This window comes from Zonotrichia albicollis, chromosome Z (assembly GCF_047830755.1).
Source record: "Zonotrichia albicollis isolate bZonAlb1 chromosome Z, bZonAlb1.hap1, whole genome shotgun sequence".
Classification (NCBI taxonomy): Eukaryota; Metazoa; Chordata; class Aves; order Passeriformes; family Passerellidae; genus Zonotrichia; species Zonotrichia albicollis.
The window spans coordinates 54931568-54955836 of record NC_133860.1 but is presented as its reverse complement, the minus strand read 5'-3'; the positions used below and the strand labels follow the sequence as shown (position 1 = coordinate 54955836).

At 38.7% G+C, this 24269-nt stretch overlaps 1 protein-coding gene across 2 annotated transcripts in view; it reads left to right on the top strand.

The window, feature by feature from the left end:
• FRMD3 (FERM domain containing 3) overlaps nt 1-24269 on the top strand; it is a 133982-nt gene that overhangs the window by 83959 nt on the left and 25754 nt on the right. For both annotated transcript variants that reach the window (XM_074533088.1, XM_074533089.1), the window contains 3 exons: nt 11695-11792; nt 13028-13151; nt 23686-23773. In XM_074533088.1, the coding sequence (XP_074389189.1) occupies nt 11695-11792; nt 13028-13151; nt 23686-23773 (310 nt within the window). The remainder of the gene's footprint in view (nt 1-11694; nt 11793-13027; nt 13152-23685; nt 23774-24269) is intronic.

Genomic DNA, 24269 nt, shown 5'->3' with positions numbered 1-24269 from the left:
CTTCATTTCTGTCCTACCTTGGGCCCAACCTTCCCTGGTTGGGTTTGACTGTAATCCTTGACTTACTCTGTGGTTTAACATGTGAAACTAGTTTCAGAAAATGAAGGTGGAGAGTTATCTATTTGAAGTTATCACTATGCCTATGATATCATAGAAAAAAACCCTGTAGTAGTCTGAAAACTTGTGCACACTGCATGTTTGGAGGCCAGGAGTGCCTTGGGCAAACCATGATGCTGTGTTCTTGCCTGTCACTGCATTTTATAACACTGCTAAGGACAGCTAAGAATATTGTCAGTCAACATTGTACCTTTCCAGACACTTACTTTCATCTTCTCTTGTTTTAATTAACAACTATTTTCATAGCTATGCTTTTGAAATAAAATCAGTGTCTGCCTTTGGATGTCAAGGCATTCTGAAATATTATTGCTAAAGTATTGCTTTCTCTGGGTCTGGATTGAAGGCACTTGAGATGGTAGATCATGTTTGGACTCAGGTGTTTATTATTTCTTATCAGTGAAACAGTCTCACTACTGTGAGTTGGGCAGCTTTTCATTAGCAGGCACAAAACGGCTAACAATCTCTTGTTCCAAGATCTTTTAAGACTAAACTATCCAGTTAAGAACTGACACTAGATTATTTTCCCTTTTAACCCAATAACTGAACTCACAGAGCCTGCCATGCAGATGTGTCTGCCCAATTACAAAATGCCACCCAAACCAACAAAGAAGGAGGAAGAAGAAGCGCGAAGAAGAAACCCAGGATGACGCCCTGTGCCCTCCATCTTGCTTCCATCCACAACATACTAAAAATCCCAAACCCTTAATTTCTCACCAAGTGATACACCTACACTACTCTCTATAATCTATTTCACACTTCTGTGGATTCTAGTCTATCTTGAAGTGTAGGAAACTTCCTCCATGAATGAGGGTCAAAGTCAGCACTCCCCTGGAGGTCAGGGCACCCCAGAGCAGACAGAGAAATATTCCTAGTGCCCTGGGTTTCCACACTAAAGGAGAAATTCTGTGGGAAATATTTCTGCTTCTCACTGTGGAAAGGAGGTTCTGCATGATCCTTGGTTTTCTCTAGAGTGAGCTGGTGTTAGAATGGTAATTCACAAGTTCAGAGGCCATGGCGGTTGTTGCCTTGATCTCTCTTGCTTATGTGGTAATAGACCACCTGAAACCCAACTTGTCACTGAAGTCAAAATCTTAATGCACTTCAGGGCTTCTCAGCTCATCTGCTTAATGGATGTCAACATGGATTTAGAAGATCTGTCCTTATTTTTGGAAATAGTTTCCACAGCAGAGCACTAAGGCTGCACATTTGAAACATATTTGAGAAAGACTCAAGACACACCTTTTCTTTTTTAATTAGGCAATTTTCCCAATGAATTAAAAAAATATGATGAGAAAGTGGCAAGGATTTAACTTATTTTTCTCAAATGATTTGGCCTCTGCATGTGCACTGGAGACTCAGCAAACTGAAACTCAAGCAGTGTATATATACTTTTCAATGGTTTGTATAATCTTTTAAATAGAGAAAGATGCTGAGTCTTAGAAGAAGAGTGGTGCTTCTTGTAGGGTGTTGATCCTGACTGGATGCCTGGCATCAGCCGAAGATTTTCCCTCACTTTTCTCCAGAGCTAGACATCTAACAGGGGAGAGAAAAAGTAATGAAGGGTCCATTAATTGAACTAAAGACCAGGAGAGATCACTTAGCAAATACCACAATGGGAAAAAAAGGTGCAATCTGAGACAGTAATAGAATTTATTACTAAAAAATCAGAGCAGGATAACAAGAAGTAAAATAAGACCTTAAAAATGCCTTCCTCCCCACCCCTCTGTTTTACCCAACTCTACCTACTCCTTCAATGGCACAGAAAAATGGGAAATGGGTTATGGGTTATGGTCAGTTCATCACAAGTTGTTTCTCCTGCTGCTGAGGGAGAGGGGACCTTTCCCTCCTGCACTGCAGGAGACAGTTCTCCATGAACTTCTCTGATGTGAGTCCATCTCACAAGCAGCAGCTCTCAGTGACCTGCTGCAATGTGAGTCCCTCTCCAAACTGCCACAGCCTGGGTCACTCTTCCACAGGGTGCAGTTCTCCAAGGACAGGGGACTCCTGTCTCCATGGGCCTCCCATGAGTTCACAGCCTCCTCAGGCATCACAGAATTAACTAGGTTGGAAAAAACATCTGAGATCATCGAGCCTAAGCTATGACCTAACGCAACCTACAGTCAGCTAGACCATAGCACCAAGTGCCACATCCAGTCTTTCCTGAAACATCTCCAGAGATGGTAACTCCACCACCTCCTTGGACAACCCATTCCAATGTCCAGTCACACTTTCTGTGAAGAAATTCTTCCAAATGTCCAACCTAAACCTCCCCTGGTGCAGATTGTGTCCTCTTCTCCTGTCACTGGTTGTCTGGGAGAAGAGACCAAGCCCCACCTGGCTGCACCCTCTTTTCAAATAATTGTGGAGAGCAATAGGGTCTCCCCTGCTCCTCTTTTTTCCAGGCAGAACAACCCCAGCTCCCTCAGCTGCTCCTTGAAGCACTTGTGCTTTGGACCTTTCACCAGCCTTGTTGCCTTTCTCTGGACACTTTTGAGCAACTCAATGACCTTCCTGAACTGAGAACTGGACACAGCACTCAAGGTGTGGCGTCACCTGTGCTGAGTGCAGGGGGACAGTCACAGCCCTGGTTCTGCGGGCCACTCTGGTGCTGATACAGGCTGGGATGCCACTGGCCTTCTTGGCCACTAGGACTCACTGTTAACTCATGTTCAGTACTCTGTCAGCCCCTTTTTCTGGCCTCTGTCCAGACACTCTGATCTCAGCCTGTTGAAGTGCAGGAGCTTGTTTTGGCCAAAGTGCGGGACCTGGCGCACTCAAACCACTGGATTCAGTCCATCTATCCAGCCTGTCCAGGTCTCTCTGGAGAGCCCTCCTACCCTCTAGCAGATCAACACACATTCAACTTGGTGTCAACTTGGTGGTCAGTGTGCCTCTGTCTGACCTGCTGAATGGATCTCAGCAGGTCAAGGAAAGAATGTTAAAGATAACAAAGAATAAACAGCCTTGAGAACCACAGCCGAAGAATCCTGACTCCTTCAATCTCGGGGCTGGGAAAAAGAGACTTTCCAACACCTCAGGGTCATCTCGACCGCAGAAACCCCGAGACCTAACCTTGACAGGTTCTGAGGTCAGGCTGACCAGCCTATAGTTTCCAGGATCCTCCTTTCGGCCCTTCTTACGGATGGGTGCCACATTGGCCAGCCTCTGGTCATCAAGGACCTCCCCAGTGAATAAGGAGCTAGGACCCTAATATATAGAGCCACCCCTACTCTTGCCTGTCTCTTCTGAAGAGCAAGTAACCATCCATTGCAGCACTCCATGCAGTTATGCATGTTTCCATGGGTGACATCATAGCTTCCCTTCTGTACAATGGCTTCCAACTTCTCTTGCTTGTCACCCCTGCTGCCCACTCTAGTGCACATGCACATCAGCTGGACTGCTGATTTCACTCCTGACTCTGGCTTGCCACCTATGGCTTACCTCTGGAGAGCCCATTTTCATCCCCTTCCCTATTCAAACATCGTTTGAAGTCCTCTCAATCAGCCCCGGCAGCTCATGGGCTAGTATCTTTTTTGCCCTTGTTAGAGAGATGGAGTCCATCTGACTTTGGAAGGGCCTGTTGATGTAAAAAGTTGCCCCGTGATCAAAGTTACATCCACCTGCTCTGGCATGGGCTGCAGGTGGATCTCTTGCATCCCTGTGGATATCCAGAGACTGCAGGGGCATGGCTGCCTCACCATGCTTTGCACCAGAGGCTGCAGAGGAATTTCAGCCCTGGAGTCTGGAGTATCTGCTGCTTCTCCTTCTCCACTGACCTTGGTGTCTGCAGAATTGTTCCTCTCATGTTTTTGTTTTTTTGGCTGCAGTTACATTTGTGCAGTCACTTCCCCTCCCCCCCTCTTTCTGAAATCTGTTATCACAGCAGTGTTATCACTGTTTCTGACTGGGCCAGCCTAGGCCAGTGACACATCTGTATTGGAGCCACCAGGGATTGGCTCTGCTGGACATGGCGGAAACTTCCAGCAGCTTCTCACAGAAGCCACCGCTGTATCCCCATTGCTACCAAAGCTTAGCCATGTCCACCCAACACACTCCTTTACACCTGGGGCCATCTCTGAGGGTTTGAGTTCTGCTCCGTGTGTAGTATGTGGAGGATATCAGGCTCTTCTGAATGTTACATCTGTGGCTCTCTAGGTCTGGTTATCTGTCACTTACAGATGGTGTGAAGTCCTTCAATTCTAGAAAATAGCATTTAACTAGCATAATTGAGTATCTAATGAGAGTAATAAGTGCCAGTTTTTAATTATGCAATTGCAACATGACACCACATCTTCACATCTCCCCTGTCCCCTGCCACACATACCTGTAAAATATGATTTCAGTTTCCTTTCTTTCTAAATCAGCATTTGTAATGGAGCGTGACAGGACTGGGGATAGCGGCCTTGAATACATACAGTTTTGGCATTATTGTTAATTTCCTTTTCTCTTAGTTTTCCTTTTAAAAATAAAAAAAAAAATTGGTTAATTCCCTTTGTTTTTCCAGAAAGCATGATAGCTTGATGGGTAGAAGTTTTCTTTTGCCATGTGCATCTAACTGTGTGCAGAAAAAAGGATATTCACTGTAATGCCCAAGGTTATTCTGCTGGCATGGCATGTAAAGATAAAGAATTGCTATGAAGAAAGTTTCACCTGCAGAAATCACTCAATGCACACCATCCCAGCAGACTTTATGAAAAGCACAGATATTTTACACTGTGCCATTCTTTTCTGTTCTTGTTCACAGCTCAGAGCCCACAGCTGGAAAAGCCTGAGATGCTGTACATTAACGAGATTTGAGCAATCAAGGGAATATGAACAGATAGATCCAAAGATTGATCATACTTTCTATTTTGTTATTTATTTTTGGTGTTGTTGCTTAGGTAATAAATAAATCAGTAGTTTTTATTTCTTATATATGAAAGAATCCCAGGGCCTCATGCTCTCTTATCTTTAAATCCCTACATTTTAGTGTGTATGTATAATTAAAATGGAAGACTATAAAGTCATTTGAGGTCCCAAAGAAATGCTCTAAAATGCTACAGATAATACTGTATCAGTGGTAATCCATGATTATTATAGAAAAAAACAGAAGAGGGCATGGGTGAATAGATGGTGGAATTAACCAAATGTGGATTATTTCAACTTGCTTTCATCATGCCTTTTTTTCCTAATCCATAGTTCCTAATCCAAGAAGCAGGTCTTCAATAACTAATCTGTCATAAATCAGTGTCACAAGTATGGCAGGAAAAGCAGATGAAAAAAATGTTTGATTGGAAGTCATATAAAATGACAAAGACTTGGCGTATGTAAACATGGCATGCTCAGTGTTTGTCTAGCCCAGTCTCAATCAGCTGTACTTTATGTTGCCATGTGCTAGGAGAGTCTGGTGCTTTTCCCTCTGCAAGCAGGAGGCCAGTTGTGTTTGATAGTGGTTTTTAATGCCTGAATGGATCTGGTTCTTAATGCCTCAATATGAAGTGACTTATTTGCAAGTAGGAAATTTGTGCAATATATTTGTGCTATTAACCAATAGCTCTAAGGTGAGTTCATACAAGCTGGGCCTGTGCTGCTAGCCCTGTTCCAGACATCACTTAGGAATACCTCTGCTCTTCCTGGTTCCCCCTTCTGCTCTTCTTGAAGTGTGAAGTCATGCTTTGATGTCTATGAAAGTTCACTTATCTTTTTTGGCTTTGTCAAGGACACATTGGAAAGTTTTCAAGGACAACTTTGGCAGTTGCCAAGTGAGTTTATAGTTTTAATAGTATTGCAGTCATAATCAAATTGAATAACATAAATCTTAAAAGTGAGTGTTTTGTTAGCAAGAGCACTTGATGCCTCAGGCTTGCAGATAAGATTCAGAGTAGGGAAAAAATTACCAAGAAGGGTAATGTTTTTTTTGCTGGAGATTGCACCTCAGGGAGAAGAGACCTTGTACATGTTCAGAGCTCTTCTTGTGGTCCTCTGTGGAGAAGGCAGAATGGCAGACAAGATGCAGTCATGGTGTTTTGCAGGAAAGACTATTCCCATGCTGTGGTGGGACTTTCATGTAGCCAGGAGCCAAAACAATGCTTGTCTTTTACCACTCCTTTGTCTGCTTTACTCATTAGTGAAATTAATTATTAAGTAATAATAAAGATTTTTTTTCCCCAGTAGCCTGTGCTGTCAAGAAACTCACTGGGATGGCAATTTATCCCCCTTGTCCCAAGGAACGACCTTACGGGCACTGACCAGCTCTAAAGCCAGGAGGACAAGCCCATATCTTGCTAGCTGCAAGTGGCAGTCATAATCCTGACCGCAGAAGTCAGAGATTTGAGATTACTGAAAGCTGTCATTAAAGCCACCTTCCATCCCCCACCCCAGGGCATAAAATTAAGTACTTCTTTTTGAAGGAATAGTTTTGGGTGCTTTGGGGCATTTTTTATTACCAGGAATCCACAATTTTGGCAGTATAGGAGGGGCATAGGTTCAGAATGGAGATATGGAGTACTGATACCTTCATTATGTTTTGAGTCCTTAGCATTAGAACACCTTCAGAAATTGTAGAACAAGAAGGGTGATTCTTTCTACAGGTGCCTGTTAACACAGGCATGCAGTCTTGCAGTTTCTCAAATTTTCTGGTGTTAGATATTTTAAGAAAAGTAGAATTTTCCTTTTTCTTGTGTTTGACTGAAGATTACACTTTGAAATCATGATAGATATACCCCCAGTTCCTAATTCCTCTACTAGAATTTGGTTTATGACAGATCAGAGAGTTAAAAAGGGCAACTGCTGTACTGACATCAGTGTGGCATGCTTATTGTCATGGGTATCTGTTTTACAAATGGGTTTAAACCATACTAACATGAGCAAAACTTTCCTACTGTTTCAAAAAAACAAAAAATCTAATAGATGATCTCATTCCCATCAAAATTCACTAGAGTGTTTTGGAATTGTTATATTAGGACTTTCAACACTGAAATTCATGTGTATTCATGTTAGTATTATTTTCTGGATATTTTACCCATATTTGTGTAATCATTCTTTTTTTGTACTTGGTAATACTCTTTTTCTTCACAATCTTCTGAGGCAGTTGGTTTAGTATCTTCTATGGCCTTAAGCAGTTGGTTTACTGTCTTGCTTTGCCTTAAGCAATTTCCCAGTTCCATTGATTTTCCTCTAGCTCTAATGTTGAGGATACAGTGGATAGTAGTTCTTCATTTGCCTTTCCCACTATCTCATGATTTCAGAAGACTCACTCTTAGTCTTCCTTAATCACCATCGTGCCCTATAAGGGAGGCCCTGTCTTCTCATTCCTTTTATTTCTTCTCTATTAATCAAGCTCATCTATGTCCTACTCAGGCTGAAGGGATCAGAGCTCGGTAAAAATTCAAGGTGTGATAACTTCAACGCTTCAAGTATTGGCAAAACGGCCTCTTTTCCACAATATCATTCCTGGTGATGCCCAACATTCTCTTGGGTTTTTGGCTGCTTCTGTACCCTGAGTTAATGATTTCAGAATGATGACTTATTCTTATTTTAAAGTATATCAAAATCCATTTAAAGGATTAGCAAATAAGTAAGCAATATATTTTAGCTAATATAATTATTTTTTCTGTCACAGAATCAATTAGATTGGAAAAGATATCTGAGATCATTGAGTCTAACCTGTGATTTAAAACCATGGTGTTCAGTAGACCATAGCACTGAGTGTCACATCCAGCCTTGTCTTAAACCCCACTGGACAGTGATTCCACTCTCCTCTCTGGGGAGCCTATTCCAAAGCCTAATCATCCATTCTGTGAAGAAATTCTTCCTCATGTCCAACCCAAACCTCCTCTGGTGCAGCTTAAGACTGTCCTCTTCCCCTGTCACTGGTTGCCTGGGAGAAGACACCAAGCCCCACCTGGCTGCACCCTCCTTTGAAATAATTATGGAAAGCAATAGGGTCTCCCCTGAGCCTCTTTTTTCCAGGCAGAACAACCCCAGCTCCCTCAGCTGCTCCTTGAAGCACTTGTGCTTTGGACCCTTCACCAGTCTTTCGGTGCTTCTCTGGACTCACTCCAGCATCTCATTGTCCTTCTGGAAGTGAGGACCCCAAAATTTGACACAAGACTATAGGTGTGGCCTCACCTGTGCTGAGTACAGAGGGAGAATGACTTCCCTAGTCCCTCTGGATGGACTGTTCTTGATAAAGAACAAAGGCTGGGATGTCATTGGCCTTCTTGGCCACCCGGACACACTGCTGGCTCATGTTCAACCCTTTTTCTCTTCATGGCTTTGTAAAGTATAGAAAATATGTTCTCTTAATTGTGATATTACATACTTGTACATAGCAGTTAGTGTTTGGTGGAGATTCATATGCTTTAGCAGGAAAACGGTGCTCCTGCAGTGTATTTGATACTATCTGCTGTGGAAGACAAAAATGCAAAGTTGGTATTCAGAATAATATGCATAAAGAACTCAAAAATTCTTCTAGGTAGAAGGACACCCAATACAGGAATACTGTAAAAACATTTACTTTCCTTCTACCACACTGTACCACAAACAGCACCATGGAAAATAGTAGTGAGTCAAAGTCAGACGCCATGCTGAGATAGCAATTTTTTGAATTGCTGGATCTCTGGAGGTGACCATATCTGATAGCTGGAAAGACTGCAACAACACCAAGAAATACGTTTGCTATGAGAATAAACTGTGTTAAGTGACTTGAACAAAGTAAAAAACCACTGGGTGGCCAAATCACAAGGTCTGGCTGTGGGAAAGCTTTCATGCCTCACTGAACACCTTAAAATAGATAAATTGTCTGTTAAGCAGCTAGCAATCTGGTCTCTGGGGGTCATGATGCCTGCTTAAAAACAAGAATAGTTATTGCTGACCCTTAATCTGCATGGCAGGAAAGGTTTGGCCGACCTGAAGTTGAGTCATCTGTACTGCAAAGAGATGATAGATGGAAATGAGGTTATTCCAATGAGAGACATTTGTGAATGTAAGCATAAGTTTACTAGCTTCTTATTGAGCTTGGATACTTAGAGCTGTAAATCAGGTTATAAAGACATGCCAGGGCTTGGAAAAAACAGCTATGGTGGAAGGACACATGAAGAAGCAAATTCGATTATTTTGCAAGCTATTTCTGTAAGTGTATGCAGTTTTAAATACATACATACACCTCAGTGAATTTAGGAGTCAGGATTTTTTTTTTTGTAAGTTTTTGCTGACCTGGGTCATAAATTACTGCATCAGTATTACAGGAAGTGCCTGAAGTTTGGTGAGCCTTTGGTAAAATGTGAAAAAATTCCTTTCAATTGAAAATACATTTATATTTTTCATTTGAAAGAATTCTAAAGTCTTAGTCCTATTCCAGGCTGCCCTTCTTGCTATGTAGATCTCAGCCTATCTCCATAGGACAGGTGCTCCAGCTGTCTGATCAGTTTGGTGGCTCTTCTCTGAATTTGTTCCGGGAAGTTCACCTCTTTCTTGTGTTGCAGACCCCAGAGCTGGATGCAGGGTTCCAGGGGGAGTCTCACCAGAGCAGAGCAGAGGGGCAGAATCTCCTCCTTTGACCTGCTGCTCACACCTCTTCTGACACAGCCCAGTGTAAGATGGGCTTTCTGGGCTGCCATTGCACACTCTTGGATCATGTTGAGCTTTTCATCCACCAACATCCCCAAGTCCTTCTCTTCAGGGGTGCTCTCAATTAATTCTCCATCTGGCCTGTGTTTGTGCTTTGGATTGCCCTGACCCACGTGTAGGACCTTACAGCTGTCCTTGTTGAGCTTCATGAAGTTTCCGCAGATGTGTGTGGAAGCAGACTTGTTTCTCAAGCCTGCTAAGGTCACTCTGGATGGCATCACTTCCCTCCAGCTATGTTGACAGACACCCACACAGCTTGGTGTTTTTGGCAAATGACACTGAGGATCTTCAATTGTGGTAACAATTTGCTTAGGAATAACACATATTAATCTGTTGACCTCAGAGCTTGGCTAACAAGCCATGCTCTGAAACCTTGGGTGGGTTTTTTTGGCACTGCTTAAAAGCTGAACACAGTTTAGCCTCAAGCTAATGGTCACTCGGGAAGATGCTAATGGCATCCCATTTTTTGACTCTGGAAAATCTTACCAAAATTCTTTGTGTAGGGACTGCTCAATTGCCCAAGCTATATATGCCGTTTACACCAATATACTGAACCTTTTCTGGTACACTGTCATTGCAGATTAAAAATTTTACTTTGTCTCACTGAGGCCTCTGGTGCACTCTGTTACACATAGTTCCTCTGGATCTACCTGTAGAATAGCAGGTTCTACATACAGAAGTGAATTTGTGAGCTGTTACCGGACATTGATTACAGGAGAGAAAAAAAGGTGTTGCAATTAAAAAAAAAAAGTCCTAAAGTGTAAAGATCAATGAAGGGATGTGTTTACAATGAGAGAAGATTGCTTTTCTCATTGATAACTGTATCCCATTTATTGTATTCAGTAAAAATCCAAGGAAAGGAGAAAAGTTTCTCTGCCCTTCAGATAGTATTTCCTGGCTGGCTCTTGATGCAGAAGCTCATTATATGACCAGGTAACAGGAGAAGGTAACTTGGACAAAATATGTCTGACATTGGTGTTACTCATAAACTACATTTATAGGCTATGCTGTATGCTGCTCCAGGTTGGAGAGGACTGGCAGGAATGTCAAGGAATGTCCTGATGGTCTGCAGAAGCCACTGAGTCTTGATAGAATCCTCTAGATGGTTGATTTTGTCTGGTCAAAGCAATGTTTAAATAGATTATTTTCCCAGAGGGGTGAAGTGGCTGAGTGGTGTGGCTGTAACTTGCTAGGTGCTGGGAAAGGAGCTGTGAGTGGTAGAAGCTCTCTGTGGCAGAAGGCAGAGGACAGGTAGAAGGAACCTTTTGTTTTCTTCTCCCCATGTCCTTAGAGAAAGAGACAAACGGGAAAGGTGACTCCCTGCAAGGCAGGTGCCTCATGCCTGTGGCTCTTTAAGCCTCATGACATTATTGCTCCCTTCAAACTTCATCTGGGATTCTTTACAGATTAAAAACCCAAAACACCCAAAACCAAACCAAGCCAACCAACCAACCAACCAAAAAAACCCCAAAACCAAAACAACAAAAAAACCCCACCCCAAAACAAAAACAAACAACAACAAAAAAAAAAAAAACCAAAAAAACCCCCCCAAAAATTCCAAAACCAAAAGAGGAAAAAATCTTCACTATGGTCAGTGTGCTATTTTGCCTACACTAAGAGAAAGATTTCCTTGTGTAAACTTGTATATAATAAAAGCAGAGGTGCTCAAACAAGCTTACATTACCATAATTTATTTCACATTAGTAATGAGCATTGTAATGTATTTTAAATAACACATGTTCTATGACATTTTATGTGGGGTTTTCTTATTTTTGCCCTTATTATTTCACTGTTAATGAAAAAAAATCTGTTTATTTTTTTCTTATAGTTGTGTTTTGCCTTTTTCCTGCCATTTGAAACAACAAGAGGAAGATTCAAAATAGTTGCACAGCTGGTTTCACACTGATATGTTAAATCAGTTACAAAAAGATAGCACATAGTTTCTTAATTTTTAAAACTATATTTCAGGTACCTCTTATATCTACAAATAAAAAGGGACATTTTCCATGGCCGTTTGCTGTGCTCCTTTTCTGATGCTGCCTACTTGGGTGCCTGTATTGTCCAAGGTAAGTATGAACAGGCTTCTTTAAGTACTTCAGTCTTATGTTGGTTCTGTCAAATATGCAATGCAAAGCTTGTGTGACTACAGCTAGCAGTAACTTGTTGTTGTTGTTGTTGCTGTACTGTTTCCCTGTATTGATATGCACTGTGAAGTAAGTAATTCTGGCAGTTAGCCAATGAAGTGGAGCCTAAAAAATGAAACCAAATAAGTTATCTTAGCATTTTAGTGAAGAAGTATGCCATCATTGTTAGATTCCACTTACCAAAAGAGAAAAACTCCATTCTGAATCCTGAATGGAAATGTAGCCTATTCTGTTTGAATTAAGGAGGAAAAAGTGTCATTTGATCTCCTTTCTTATGTTAAAGAAGACCTGTATGGTGATGGAATATCTGACAAAAATAGAAGATGTAATTGAAGAGAAAACAAATTTTAGTTTATTTTCCCTAGCTTTTTTTTCCCCCTCTCTCTCTCTCCATCATTTCCTTAGGACCAAATTCAGACAGATGTCTTTATTTGTACAGAGACAAATAATCATCTTTAAATGTCTGATTACGGAAACCATAAGTGTGAACGTTCCTTTTATTCTGCATTAAGGTGAACAAAGCTATTAAAGCATTAAAAGGCAGTGTATCCAAACCAAAACTGAGCCCAGCCCTTATTAAATGAGGCTCATTCAGAAAATTAGAACACCAAATGTCAGGTTTGTGTACCTAAGTGGCACATCTTTTAGAAAAGAAACCAAGTTCTGCCCGTTACCTTGATTAACATTGTGGACTGTGTTTCACTGCTAGAACAGAATTAGGACCAATCCATGCCACTGCAGATAAATCATGTGAAAAAGGGGAGAATCAAGAATCCATTATTTTAGGTCTGCCTGGTAAAAATAAATACTCAAAGCGAAACATTGCCAAAGCTTCTGTTTTACAGAGCATTTTCTGCCACAGAAAATAGTTCAGTATTACTAAGTAATGCAATAGTTAATAAACTATTGAACTTCTCTTAAAACTCATTGTGACAGATATAAGACAAAGTGACAGATATAAGACAAAGTGACAGATATAAGGATTTTCTTGTTTCAGTTAATTATAAATTCCTCAAAGAAGCATTTCTTGAGGCATTCTAGATTCTTATTGACTTTGGATGTACCTTGAATTACAGTGCATTTACTGACTTCTTTCCCTATTAATTAATGTTACAATTCAATTTTTCTGCTTTGTTTTGTGTTTTGGATCTGTTCAGCTGAGCTTGGTGATTATGATCCTGATGAACACCCAGAGAATTACATCAGCGACTTTAAGATTTTTCCGAAGCAGTCACAAAAGCTTGAGAAGAAAATAGCTGAAATGCATAAAAATGAATTCAGGTAATTTATAATGCTGTTTGATAAAGAGACAGCTAAGAAATACTTTTATCTATTTCCAAGTTGCGTATGTTAACTTAGGAGGCTTTGTTCCATGAGTTATAATAGAAGCTCTACCAATATGCTGTCTGATAGGCTGTGTTTGAAAATGTGGCTTCAGCTCAGGGGGTTTTCTTTGCCTGTTAACCTTCATTAATCATACTTGATTCCTGCATGACTGCTGGTAATTTAGACTTCATTTGCTTGAAATGTAGGTCTGGTTAGTGGGAACAGGTCTCATGATCAAACCTGCTCTAGTTGATTAGTGGAATAACATCTTTCATTTAGGTAGCACATGTTTCTTGCCCAGAAATTTCTCTCTGTAGTGCAATTCTAAAATTCTTGGTAGATATTGACCTGATTGAAACTGTAATTAGGTTATTTTATCTGTCGGTGGTTAACATAGTGGTGAATTGCACAGAAATGTATTTAAGTAACTTCCTTGGAAGACTAAGGAGGTGAAATCCAGAACTCTCTGCATGCTCTTTTTTCCATCCTAAACTTTTAGTACTGCAGCAAAAGGCAAAGGAGAAAACAGATTAGTCAATCGTTTGATTTTTAAGTTAAATGATTTTCAGGAGAGAAGGAGCAGTGAGCTGTGCAACTATACCCTCTTCAGGGTTGTTAGTGAATGACATGCAGAGTGTCTGGAGGGAGGTTTCATGAGGCCCTCGGCATCCTGCTTAGTTGAGGATGGTCTTCAGAACACGTGGAAAGGCACAGGATGTGCAGAAAATCAAATTAAATCAAATTACTAATTACATAACTGGAAGGACATTTCTGTGGAAAGATCACAAGGCCCTTTGCACTTGCTTACCCTGTGTTCTGTTTTCATATTTCAACATATGCAAAGAAAGGAGCAAAACTCCTTTTAAGGAGAGTTAAAGCTTAAAACACTTTTTCTTTCCAGAAGCCTATAAAATATATTTTTTGAGTAAAGTTCAACACTCATGACAATACGATTGCCAGTATTAATCTGTCTTTTTTTTCCCTGAAACCTATATACTTTCTTTGTATTTCTTTCAGTGAAATAATGTTTTAAATGGTTTATATCTAATATTTCTTAAAGCAGTTCAGCCTGCCCGGTACACAGACCCATAGAAACAACATTTTAAAATAAGAATAACTTATTTTACTGTCAGTATTTTTCCGTACACTGTCTACAGAATTCCAAAGGATAAATTCAACCTTTGAAAAGATATTTCATCAGTTAAGCCAAGATGCTATTGAAAAGTCTTCCTAAATTCAGTCTTTCATTAACAGGCTCATGCTTTACTCAAGGTTAAGAGAAGAGATGGAAAGCTGGTGGGCGGGTGCTGGTTGGTTTTATACTTTGTAACACTGGCAGAGATGTATTTTTCTGTCTGGTTTGCTTTTTTACAAATGTGTAATTCTGCATTTTTTGTTCATGCAATCATCTAGTTCTCCTGTTATGAATAACCAGACATATTTTTAGCTCATTTTTAAATCCCCTTTCCTGTCAGTATATTATGTCTGATCCTGTGACAGTAAATGTTATAAACTTCACACAGGTCCCTCTGGGATTTTCCAGGTCCTGAATTCCTTCCATCAGTGGCAGCTCAGCACATGAAGATGTCCCTGAATTTCTTCAGTATTCTTGTCAAGGGACACCATTCATTATTGCCTTTTGGAAATCAGATGATATTAGGCTGACTTTTTTTGCTTGTGGATCTTCTAGTTCCTACAAAAAACCCCAAACCAAACCAAACCAAACCAAACCAAACCAAACCAAGCCAAACCAAACAAAAACAAAACCAAAACCAAAACAAAATGCCCAAACAAAAACAACCAGTAGTTGTTTGAGACACATCTATGTTTAATAGCACAATTTTTCTCATATATTTCATATATTTTTCTCATATATTCTCATTATATGTTCCTTAATTTGCTTTCTATTCTATATTTTACCAATTTTAATGTTATGAATTTTAGACTCAGTGGCTCAATTCTTTGTAGCCTTCAAGAACTGCCATCTTTCTTTTCTCTTTTCTTTGCTTATGTCAGCATCTTGTGTGCCTTACCTATTTGTCTATTATCTGAGAATAAAGGCAGTTTCAGAGCTGTCTGAGTAGCTGCTCTTTGGTAATTTCCCACTCTTTGTTTTCCACAAACTGATAATCCTCTAATATTTTTACATCAGACGTTAGCCAGTCATTTGTCAGGAAGTTTTACCTTTTGATGGATATTTAATTCCACAGATCTCTATTCTAGCAGTACAAATTAATAAAACATATCTGACATATAATGAAGTATATAGAGAGGACTCCAGTCCTAGATTATCATATTTCAATATAACCAGCTGGAAAAAAATTATAGGAAAAATAGGCTTCTCTCTGGCATTGATTAGCACATGTGTTTCAAGGCATTCAATGCATTCTTCAGGAAGTCCAATTTTCTGACAACAATTAATATTGTGTTGCTCTGCGAGTATTTTTAAGAGTTGCAAGGGGTCCATCAGGTTTTTTCCTACAAGATACTCAAGTGCCATGTTAGCTGAACAGATGAGACTGAGAGCGTTTTTAATCCAGCTGCCATTCATCTGCCTTCACAATTGTAACCTCGCAGTTTCAGCTCTGTGAGCTTTTTCCACCTGTGTAAACAAACAAAGACAATGACATCTCTCTCCAGCACTGGGCTCCCATATCACCAAAGCCCTGGGCCTTGGAAGAGGCCAGTTCTGCTCTGAATCCTGTATCAACGTCCTTAAGACCTGTTCATTGGTCCCACCTTTTCTTCTGTCCTACAGAAAGATGGAAGAGTTTAGCTTTAAAAGGAGCATGAAGATCAAGAGAGGAGTGTCTCAGAAGCAACAGTGGGGTGCTGTGACAGCTTCCAGTGACTCACTCAGTTTTATTTAGAAGCCTTTTTAATTACTTAAAGCAAATGTGTGACAGGGTATCATTATTTCTTATTGGTTTTAGCTATGAGGTCATTAAAGGATTTAACAAAATATAATCCATTGTGTGACTTTCTGTTGCACTTAATTGCAAAAATATAAATGTGACAGACAGTAATTCATGGCAGGTTTGTTGAGTTGTGATTGTCTTGTGAATTTTTATTCTTCCCTCATTAAGGGAGGGGGAGCTACAGAACACGACAAAAGACAGAAGAAAAAAAAAATTCTAAAGAATTTTATATCAGGTCTTATGTCCTTTAACAGAGTTCTTTACTCTGATAAAGTTCCCTAGTTTTGGAAAGATACCTTTTAGCCAGAGCTCCCAGGGGCTAGGCACCAGAAAATATAAAGATTTCTAAGGGAAATGTTGACATATGGCCCTAACGAAGGAATTTATGTTTATAGGACTAATGTTTTGGTAGGGTTTTTCTTCAGTTTTTTTTTTGGGGGGGGGGTTTGTTTTTTTTTTTTTTTTTTCTTTCATTTGGTTTTGGCTATGGTTTTTCTGGGGGGGGGGAGAGGGAGTCTTTTTTTTTTTTTTTTCTTTTTCTAGAAGAACTTTGAAAGTCAAGTACTTTTATATGCCATCTGAAAACTAGTATTCCATTTTTAGTTCTGATATGAAATATTGCACCATATATTTATGGGAATGTTATGTAAAAAGCTTTGAATTTACCTGAAAGCCCCCCACAAATATTTTCTTTTTCAAAGTTACATGACCTGTTCAAATGCCTGTTTTCAATGCTGAACTCATATAGGTAAATAAAAGCTTTATTTATTCCCTTGGATGGTCAATGTGGATGCAGGCTTGGGGTGTCTGAATGTTACTGAATAGGCTTTTGTCTCTACTTTGTGTATCAAATGATTTGCAGGAATCATATGTGAAAGATTGTCTTTTGGGAGAAGAAAATTTTCCTCTGAGGGTGTGAAATCATTGCCATTTTCTGATAATAACTATCTCAAAAATGTTCAGATAAAGGGAGTATTTTCTTGAAAACCAGAGTAGCAAATTATTGCTTGTCTTTGATCCAAGCTAAAAGAGAAGTGTTGTTTAAATTTGTTTTGAAAGGCATATAACATTTTTATTCTTTGCTGTATCATCCACACTGTAACTGCGCAGTGAGGATTTAAGCGCATTCCAATTTCCTGTGCTCCTTTGACTCTCACTGTGCTCCCTTAGCAGTCCCATCAGCTCCTATGTGGCTTTTAGAGTGGTGTCAGCAGGAGCACAGGATATCCCAGCCTCCACCAGTGTGGCTCTCCAGCTCTTGTGCAGCTGTCAGTGGAGCCACTGGCAAGCATGCCTATAAATGTTATTGTCTGAGTGCAATCTGGGAGGCTGTCCTAAAACACTTGGCAATGGTTGCTAGAAAATGCTTTTCTTTGTGGGTGTTAATATAATTTCATTCAAGATTAAATAATACATTGAAATTCAGCATACATTGAATACATTAAAAAGCACTAAAACTAAATTTTGATTTAGCTAATCCAGAATAAGGCGGATTTGTTTCATTTTGGTGCTTCTCACAATTAAAAGTTCATATTATGTGGTTTTATGCATAGTGCTGGTGGCCCTCTCATGAACACTTTAAATTTAGCTTCTAGTAGTACTTGAATCACTTTGGTATCTAACAGCCTTGTATACACTAAGGGAATTTAATTCAAAGGACAGACAGTATGCTCCAAAACTTGCAATTCATGTTACAGAAAATAGAAGCCACTTTTCTGGGGATCAAGGATCTGTTGAGGTTTATGTGGAGCTGAGGGGGATGTTTGGATCAGAGCAGGGCTTGGGCTACTGCAGGGATAAGTGCTTTCCAGACCTCAGGACCCAAAGTATTTTTAGTTCCTGGTAATACAAAATATACTGAGGGCTTTGGAGGGCTGAGTCCAGTGTCTTCTTAATTTCAGCTTTGGTATCGCATGCTGCCTGAGTTTTCCAGTGAAGCAATTTAGATTTATCTATCAGGCTGTATGCTGGCCACTATCACTGCTTGAAAAAGAACTAATTCTCTAAGTATCAAAACATCATTGTGTGTGGTATAATAGGTGAATAATTTGTTTTTATTCTGCTACATTTTCCCAGTGTTTTCACTCCAGAATTCATACCAGTTGTAATCTGGATGAATCAGAGAGATGGTTGGAATGTACTTACCTAGTCCTTTCCCTGAAGCATTCCCTGTGTGCTGATTTCCTCAAAGCTTTTTTCTTCTGAACCATATTTCTTCTGACAAAAGTGTTCTTAAAACCAATTCAAATAATGGAAATGTTCTTATAATTCTGGTTTCACTAATTAGAAAATAGTAAGAGCGAGATTTTTTTTTTTATTAATGTTTGCGTGGAAAAGAGAATATTTGCAGAAACTCTATGTTGAGGTGGGAATTTAATGGAAGAGGCAGCTGTAGCAGTAATCTAGAGTAAGAAACTTCACAGACAAGAGTTGTTGTTCTCATTCTCATTTGGAGAACTGAAAAAAAATATATCCATACATGGGATTTTTCTTTTTATCTAATTCCAGGAAGTATTCAGTAGAAAGGATAATCTGCTTGGGATGAAAACACTTTAAAATTTATGGCAACCTTGATAATTTTTTATCTTTAGGACAGATTTTTCTTGTGTGTATGTGCACTCGCACATGAATTGCATTTTTTTACTTCTTTATTCCCTGGGAATAGTGGTCATAATGCTGATCTGCAAAAGTCATTGTTTTTATCATGATAGTCGTTGTCTGTCTAATGGTGAAGTCTGGATTCAGGTTCTGCATACTTAACACACTGATATCTTCAAATGTCTGTGTGAAATTTTAAAATGTACAGATTTCCTAATCAGCTGAAAGGAACTATTTCCTCTGCACCCTCCTCCATCCTCACCTCTTCTCTGTTTGGAGAGGGCTTTATGGGCTAGATGTGTCTGGACCAGAAAGCTTTGCAGATTTCTCTGTATCATGGGAATACATTTTAAATTAATATTAGGTAAATTAAAACTGCATCTCTTCTGCAAATGTGTTCTGTCTTTGAATGCACTTAAAGCTGTCTGTGTCACTGCATCAATTTATGAAGTAAAGCTGAAATACAAATGTCTGAGCATAGACTTCAGAGACATCATCTCACTCTGATCTCTGAAGGCACAGAGGTAATTTGAAACATTGTGGTAGAAGGAGTTATGTGAGTGGCACATACCATCACAGCATGCATGCATTTAATGGACTTGGTAAAAGAGTTTGATTCTTGTTTTAAAGTGGTTATTTTGGTCTTACTGGATTCTATCTATCTGGGAGGAAAAGAGCTTTGCAGTAAAAGTTAAAATTGATATTTAAGTGTTCTGCAGCTTTCTACATTTAGTATATTTCAGCAATCTTCAGCTATTTATTTACTTCCTAGCGGATAATGTTTCTTATCATATACAGACACATTTAAAGGCTTTCCTCTGCCAGTGCTAGATTGTGCTGGCCTTATTATTCTGATAAACTGAACTATGGCCTACAATGCAATTTCACTTACCAGTGTAGTCATTTGGTGCTTTCCTTTGAGATTATCACCACTACTGTGCTATTCTTCCCACTGCAACTTAAATAGTAGCAATCATAGCAGGTTTATTTCAATCATTGTGACAAAAAATAGTAGCAAAAAGGCTTTATTTAAAAATATCTCCACTACCTACCAAAATACTCTGAGCTTAAAGCAAAAGTTGATCAAGACAATTAGCAATTTAATTTTGTAACAATTGGAGTCTCAGCTACATGTAAAAAGATTTAAAGGTGCAACACCAAAAACTTATTCATGTGGTAAGCAATTCTGTGTTCAGTGTACCGTGCAGCTAAGTGTGCTGTTTCTTTAGCAGAGTTCTAGCATTATTTTAGGTTAGAAAGAACCCTGGGTAACTCAGTTCTGCTGGGAGATGTCCTCTACAACCTGTGGGATATAACAGCAAGAATATTTAATAGGAGGACATCCTTCTAAGGTGTTGCTGTTGTCTGTCCCGAGATCACAGTGAAATATGTCCAAGATTGCAGGGCAGGGCAAAGAGTGGCTGATGGAGGCTGAGCCTGCATTGTTTAAAGCATTGTGGCTGGTGTCCCTGGTTTGCATGGAAGTGAATATATAAGGTCTCTAGAGGCCAGACCATTGTACACGTGTTTATGTGCTGTTTTATTAAAACACATTAATACACCTTACAAACTGCAAATGTTCAGAAATTAAACACAAATAGGATATACTCTAGGAAAGTATTGCTATTGTATTATGCAGCAAGTACATTTTCTTGATGCAGAGATAAGGCAAAAAGGTGGACTGTAATTGTTATTATTACTAGTTTGTGAACACTAGCATCTCACAGCACTTTTTAAGTCAGTAAGAAAATCAGAGAAGACAAATCAAATTACCTCTCTAATAGCACTCAGGAACAAGGAGGATGAGAATAGCATTGAAAATGCTTTTTCTTTGCTGTTTTTGCTACACGGTTTTCTTTGTCAGAAGAAGTTAATGCTCAATCCTGTGGTGTTTCATTCTTAATTTGCACTAAGATTTATGACTTTAGTACGCAATAGATACATACTTCAAAGGAAAGGCATGAAGAAGAGAAACTTCTGGAATGAATTCATATTGGCAGTGAGTGAAGCAAGTAGATCATCACTGTGACACATCCTGGAAGTTATTCCCTGTTGAGCTTCCTTGCCCTTTGGGTGATAAAAAGAGCTTTTACATCCTCTAGTGCATACTTCTCATGAGCCTCAAGTTAAAACAGAGTGTGTTGCATACTTCTCAGTGTTCTGTTGAAGTATTTGTTTCAAAAAATTTTATTAGGAACTTTTGGATTAATTGACACCTAGAGGTTGAATAATTAATTCATAGCTAATGGCTGTGGAACTCTAATTTCACCAATAATCCACTTTACCATTTGTATGCTATGCAGAAACTTTTCTGAGTAGCAGTTTCTTTTTTTTGTCCTGTTCAATATTTTTGCCATGCAATAGATGGATGCTGAAGTGCCTACAACATATAGAAAGGGAATAAGTCTTTCCCTTAATGCTGAGTTAATACTGGAAAATAACGTCAAGAGCAATAAATGCACTGAGATCTGAATTTCCTGAGAGTACTGAGTTTCAAAAAAGCAAATATGTATTGCCTAAATATTCCCCATTTTTCCACTCTAAAACACTTGCATAAGTGAGTACACTATAAATTCTTGTATAGGGCTGTTTGTTGCATATAGAAATCTTAAAGGCTTTTTAACAAGGCAAATCAAAAGCATATCTAATGTTAGAACAGTGATTGATAAAAGAAAAAGTTGATGTTGCTGATAGGATTTGTTACAGTTATATTTTTATTTAGTAAGAAAAATTTCATTACTAAGTTACACACGAGAAACTTATTATCAGGGCTTAAATGTTAATCCTTTGATAAGAGATGAATGAGGATTTTTTCATTTGATATTGTCCTTGACTCTTGTGCTTTGTGATGTTCTTTTAAGGCTTTGCACTGCAGCCATCTGATTAGTATGTAATCGGATAAGATCAAATTTGTCCTTGTCTTTGGCTTTTTTTTTTCCCCAAATACCACACAGAGCTTGTTTCACTGGATGTACACAAAATCATCATAGTTGCAGAGGCTGTATGGGAAGGGAGCCTGACAATACTTTCTTGAATGTCTCTTTAATAGTAATAGCAAGTTGAGGTTTTTTCCCCATTTCAATATGTCAGCTTCCCAAACCTGTTGTTACAAACTGCTCGTCACTTTTTGGTCCACTGAAACCAGAAGATTGACTATCCTTTGTACCAGCAAACAGAGGTGGATTAAAAAATGTGTTTTGTAATCCTTTGCTTTTGTAAGGCCCAATATCTAATAAGGAAGCAAACTATTTGTTTGACTTTTCACTATGCAACATAACTATTCAAAGAAATTTAGGTCAAACTAGCTAATTACTTCTGTCAAATGCAGTTGACTGGTACATGAAATAAAATTGTTGTCTTTTTAGGGGTCATTTATGGTCTTACCGTTGCGATGACATAAAATTGTGATTTAATAGTATTTAAAATGGAGTAAAAGCTTAGTAGGGCTACCAAAAAACTGAGTGGAAAAATAAGCATTTTTGTTTTGATTGCTGCTTTGGTGCTGTTTTCTCCTTAACTATTAGCTGTGTAAATACACATTTGTAATTTTTGGTGTTCCACTTAATATATGCTCTTCTCCACTGGCAAGTGGTGGGAAAGAGACTGAAACAGGAAAGACAAAGAAGGCCACTTCTTCTCTAAAATATATATCTATTTTAGTTTAGAAGTTGAAGATCCACAAAAATGTGGTCTGAAATAAAGTGAAGGTTGTGTAATGTCAAAACAATACTGAAGAAGCCCAAGAAATATCATGGGGTTGACTAGGAGATGATAAAGAGTGAAGTAAAAAGAAGCAATTTTAAAACTTTGTAACAGAAATGGTTCTTGACACTTACATTGCCACAGGTCATCATCCTGTTAGGTTCAAGATAGGATTTGATGTCCACAAGCATGCTAGATGTTGTTTTAATTGTCAAACTAAACTTTGGATCAGATGCTGGATATCATATGTTAGTGTTTGTTTTCTACCTGAAGGGGCGTAACAGGCTTTCAGGGAAATTATGCTACAACAATATACAGTGAAGTATTAAATGTCAATTCCTATGTACAATTTGCAATGTGAGGCTAGACTCACAAAAAAATTCAGGGGCAGAATAAAGTAGGACTATCACTATGTTCCTTGAAAATTTGTTAATGGCTCTTTTTACTTTTTTGATTATTATTTGCATGGAAAGTATTTATGAAGTCTGGCTTTCTAAAGGCCCTAGGCACTGCTCATTATCATAAAACTGTATTGTCTTTCAAAATCATGTACTGTAGTTATACAGATACAGAAATGAAATAATACTTGAAACAGCTCACTTCCAAATGGGCATTGTAAATCTGTGTTAGAGATTAATAAATCAGGAAAAATATCTGATAAAACTTACTCTAGACCCCAAGTCTTCTTGTCTCATTTCGGGCTTTAGTGTATATTCTCTGTTGATTATAGACACCCTAAAAATAGGGTTGTATAAATGGAAATGCTGACAGATTCTGAGCTATCATATTGGTAGCAGGCACTGCTATAATTAGACATACATCTGAGTAGGCAGTGTAATATGATTGCTGTGTTTATACCCTGCACTGGAAGGAATGTCTGTTAATCTACGCAATCCTTTTAAATGAAATGAGGAGCAAGAGTTTGTGGAAAAAAGATGCTGAGGTTTATTTCATAATCAGGCTGACATGAGGGTATATCAAAAGACAAGAAATACTTTCAAAATATGAGATAATTCTGCTGTTGTTATCTCAGGATTTTTAAAAAATCCTCAGAATTTACCTGAAAACATCAGGCACTGTACAATTCCGCAGAAGAAATGATATGAAAAGTTTTCTATGTTTTTATTACAAACAAAACATTGTTGAAATAGTTTGAATGTCAGTAAAAACTTTCTTTTCCTCTGTCTTTAGGCTTTTAAATTCTCCAGTCGATAAGTCTTTTTGTCCTATTTCTTTTTGCTGTCAAACTCCATTTTCTTTTGTAATTGCAGAGGTCAGAGCCCAGCTGTTGCTGAATTTAACTTGCTTCTTAAAGCAAATTCTTTGGAAACTTATGGTGTTGATCCTCATCCTTGCAAGGTAACAGTTCTTTTTACTAACTTTTAATAAAACATTTTTTTTACTAACATTTAGTTAAAAGTTAGTGATGGAATTGATTTAGCTCTGGTTTTTATCAAGGTGTAAATAGTGAGCATTTTCTAAAAAAGCTGCCCTGGAACTACATATTATGCTTAAGCCTTGGAAGAACACTGATTGGCTAACATTTCTACATCAGTCAAAAAATTGTTTCTCCAGAGGAAGAAGAAGAAGAACATCACAGGAGAATTTAGTAGATTGTAATGGCATAAGCTCTGATAATAGTCCATAATTTAATTGCATTTAGTGCAAAGGTTTCTTTTAATTAGTCCAGGTATGAAATATTTTTTGTTTGCCAAGATTTTCAGGATTCACCATTATTTTGACATGAAAATGCAAAACACTGATAGTCCATGGCAGACCAGTTTTTCAAACACCATCAAAATATGCAAATCTTAGGAAGAAAGCAAGCCAAATGCTCAGGGAGGAAAACCCAGTT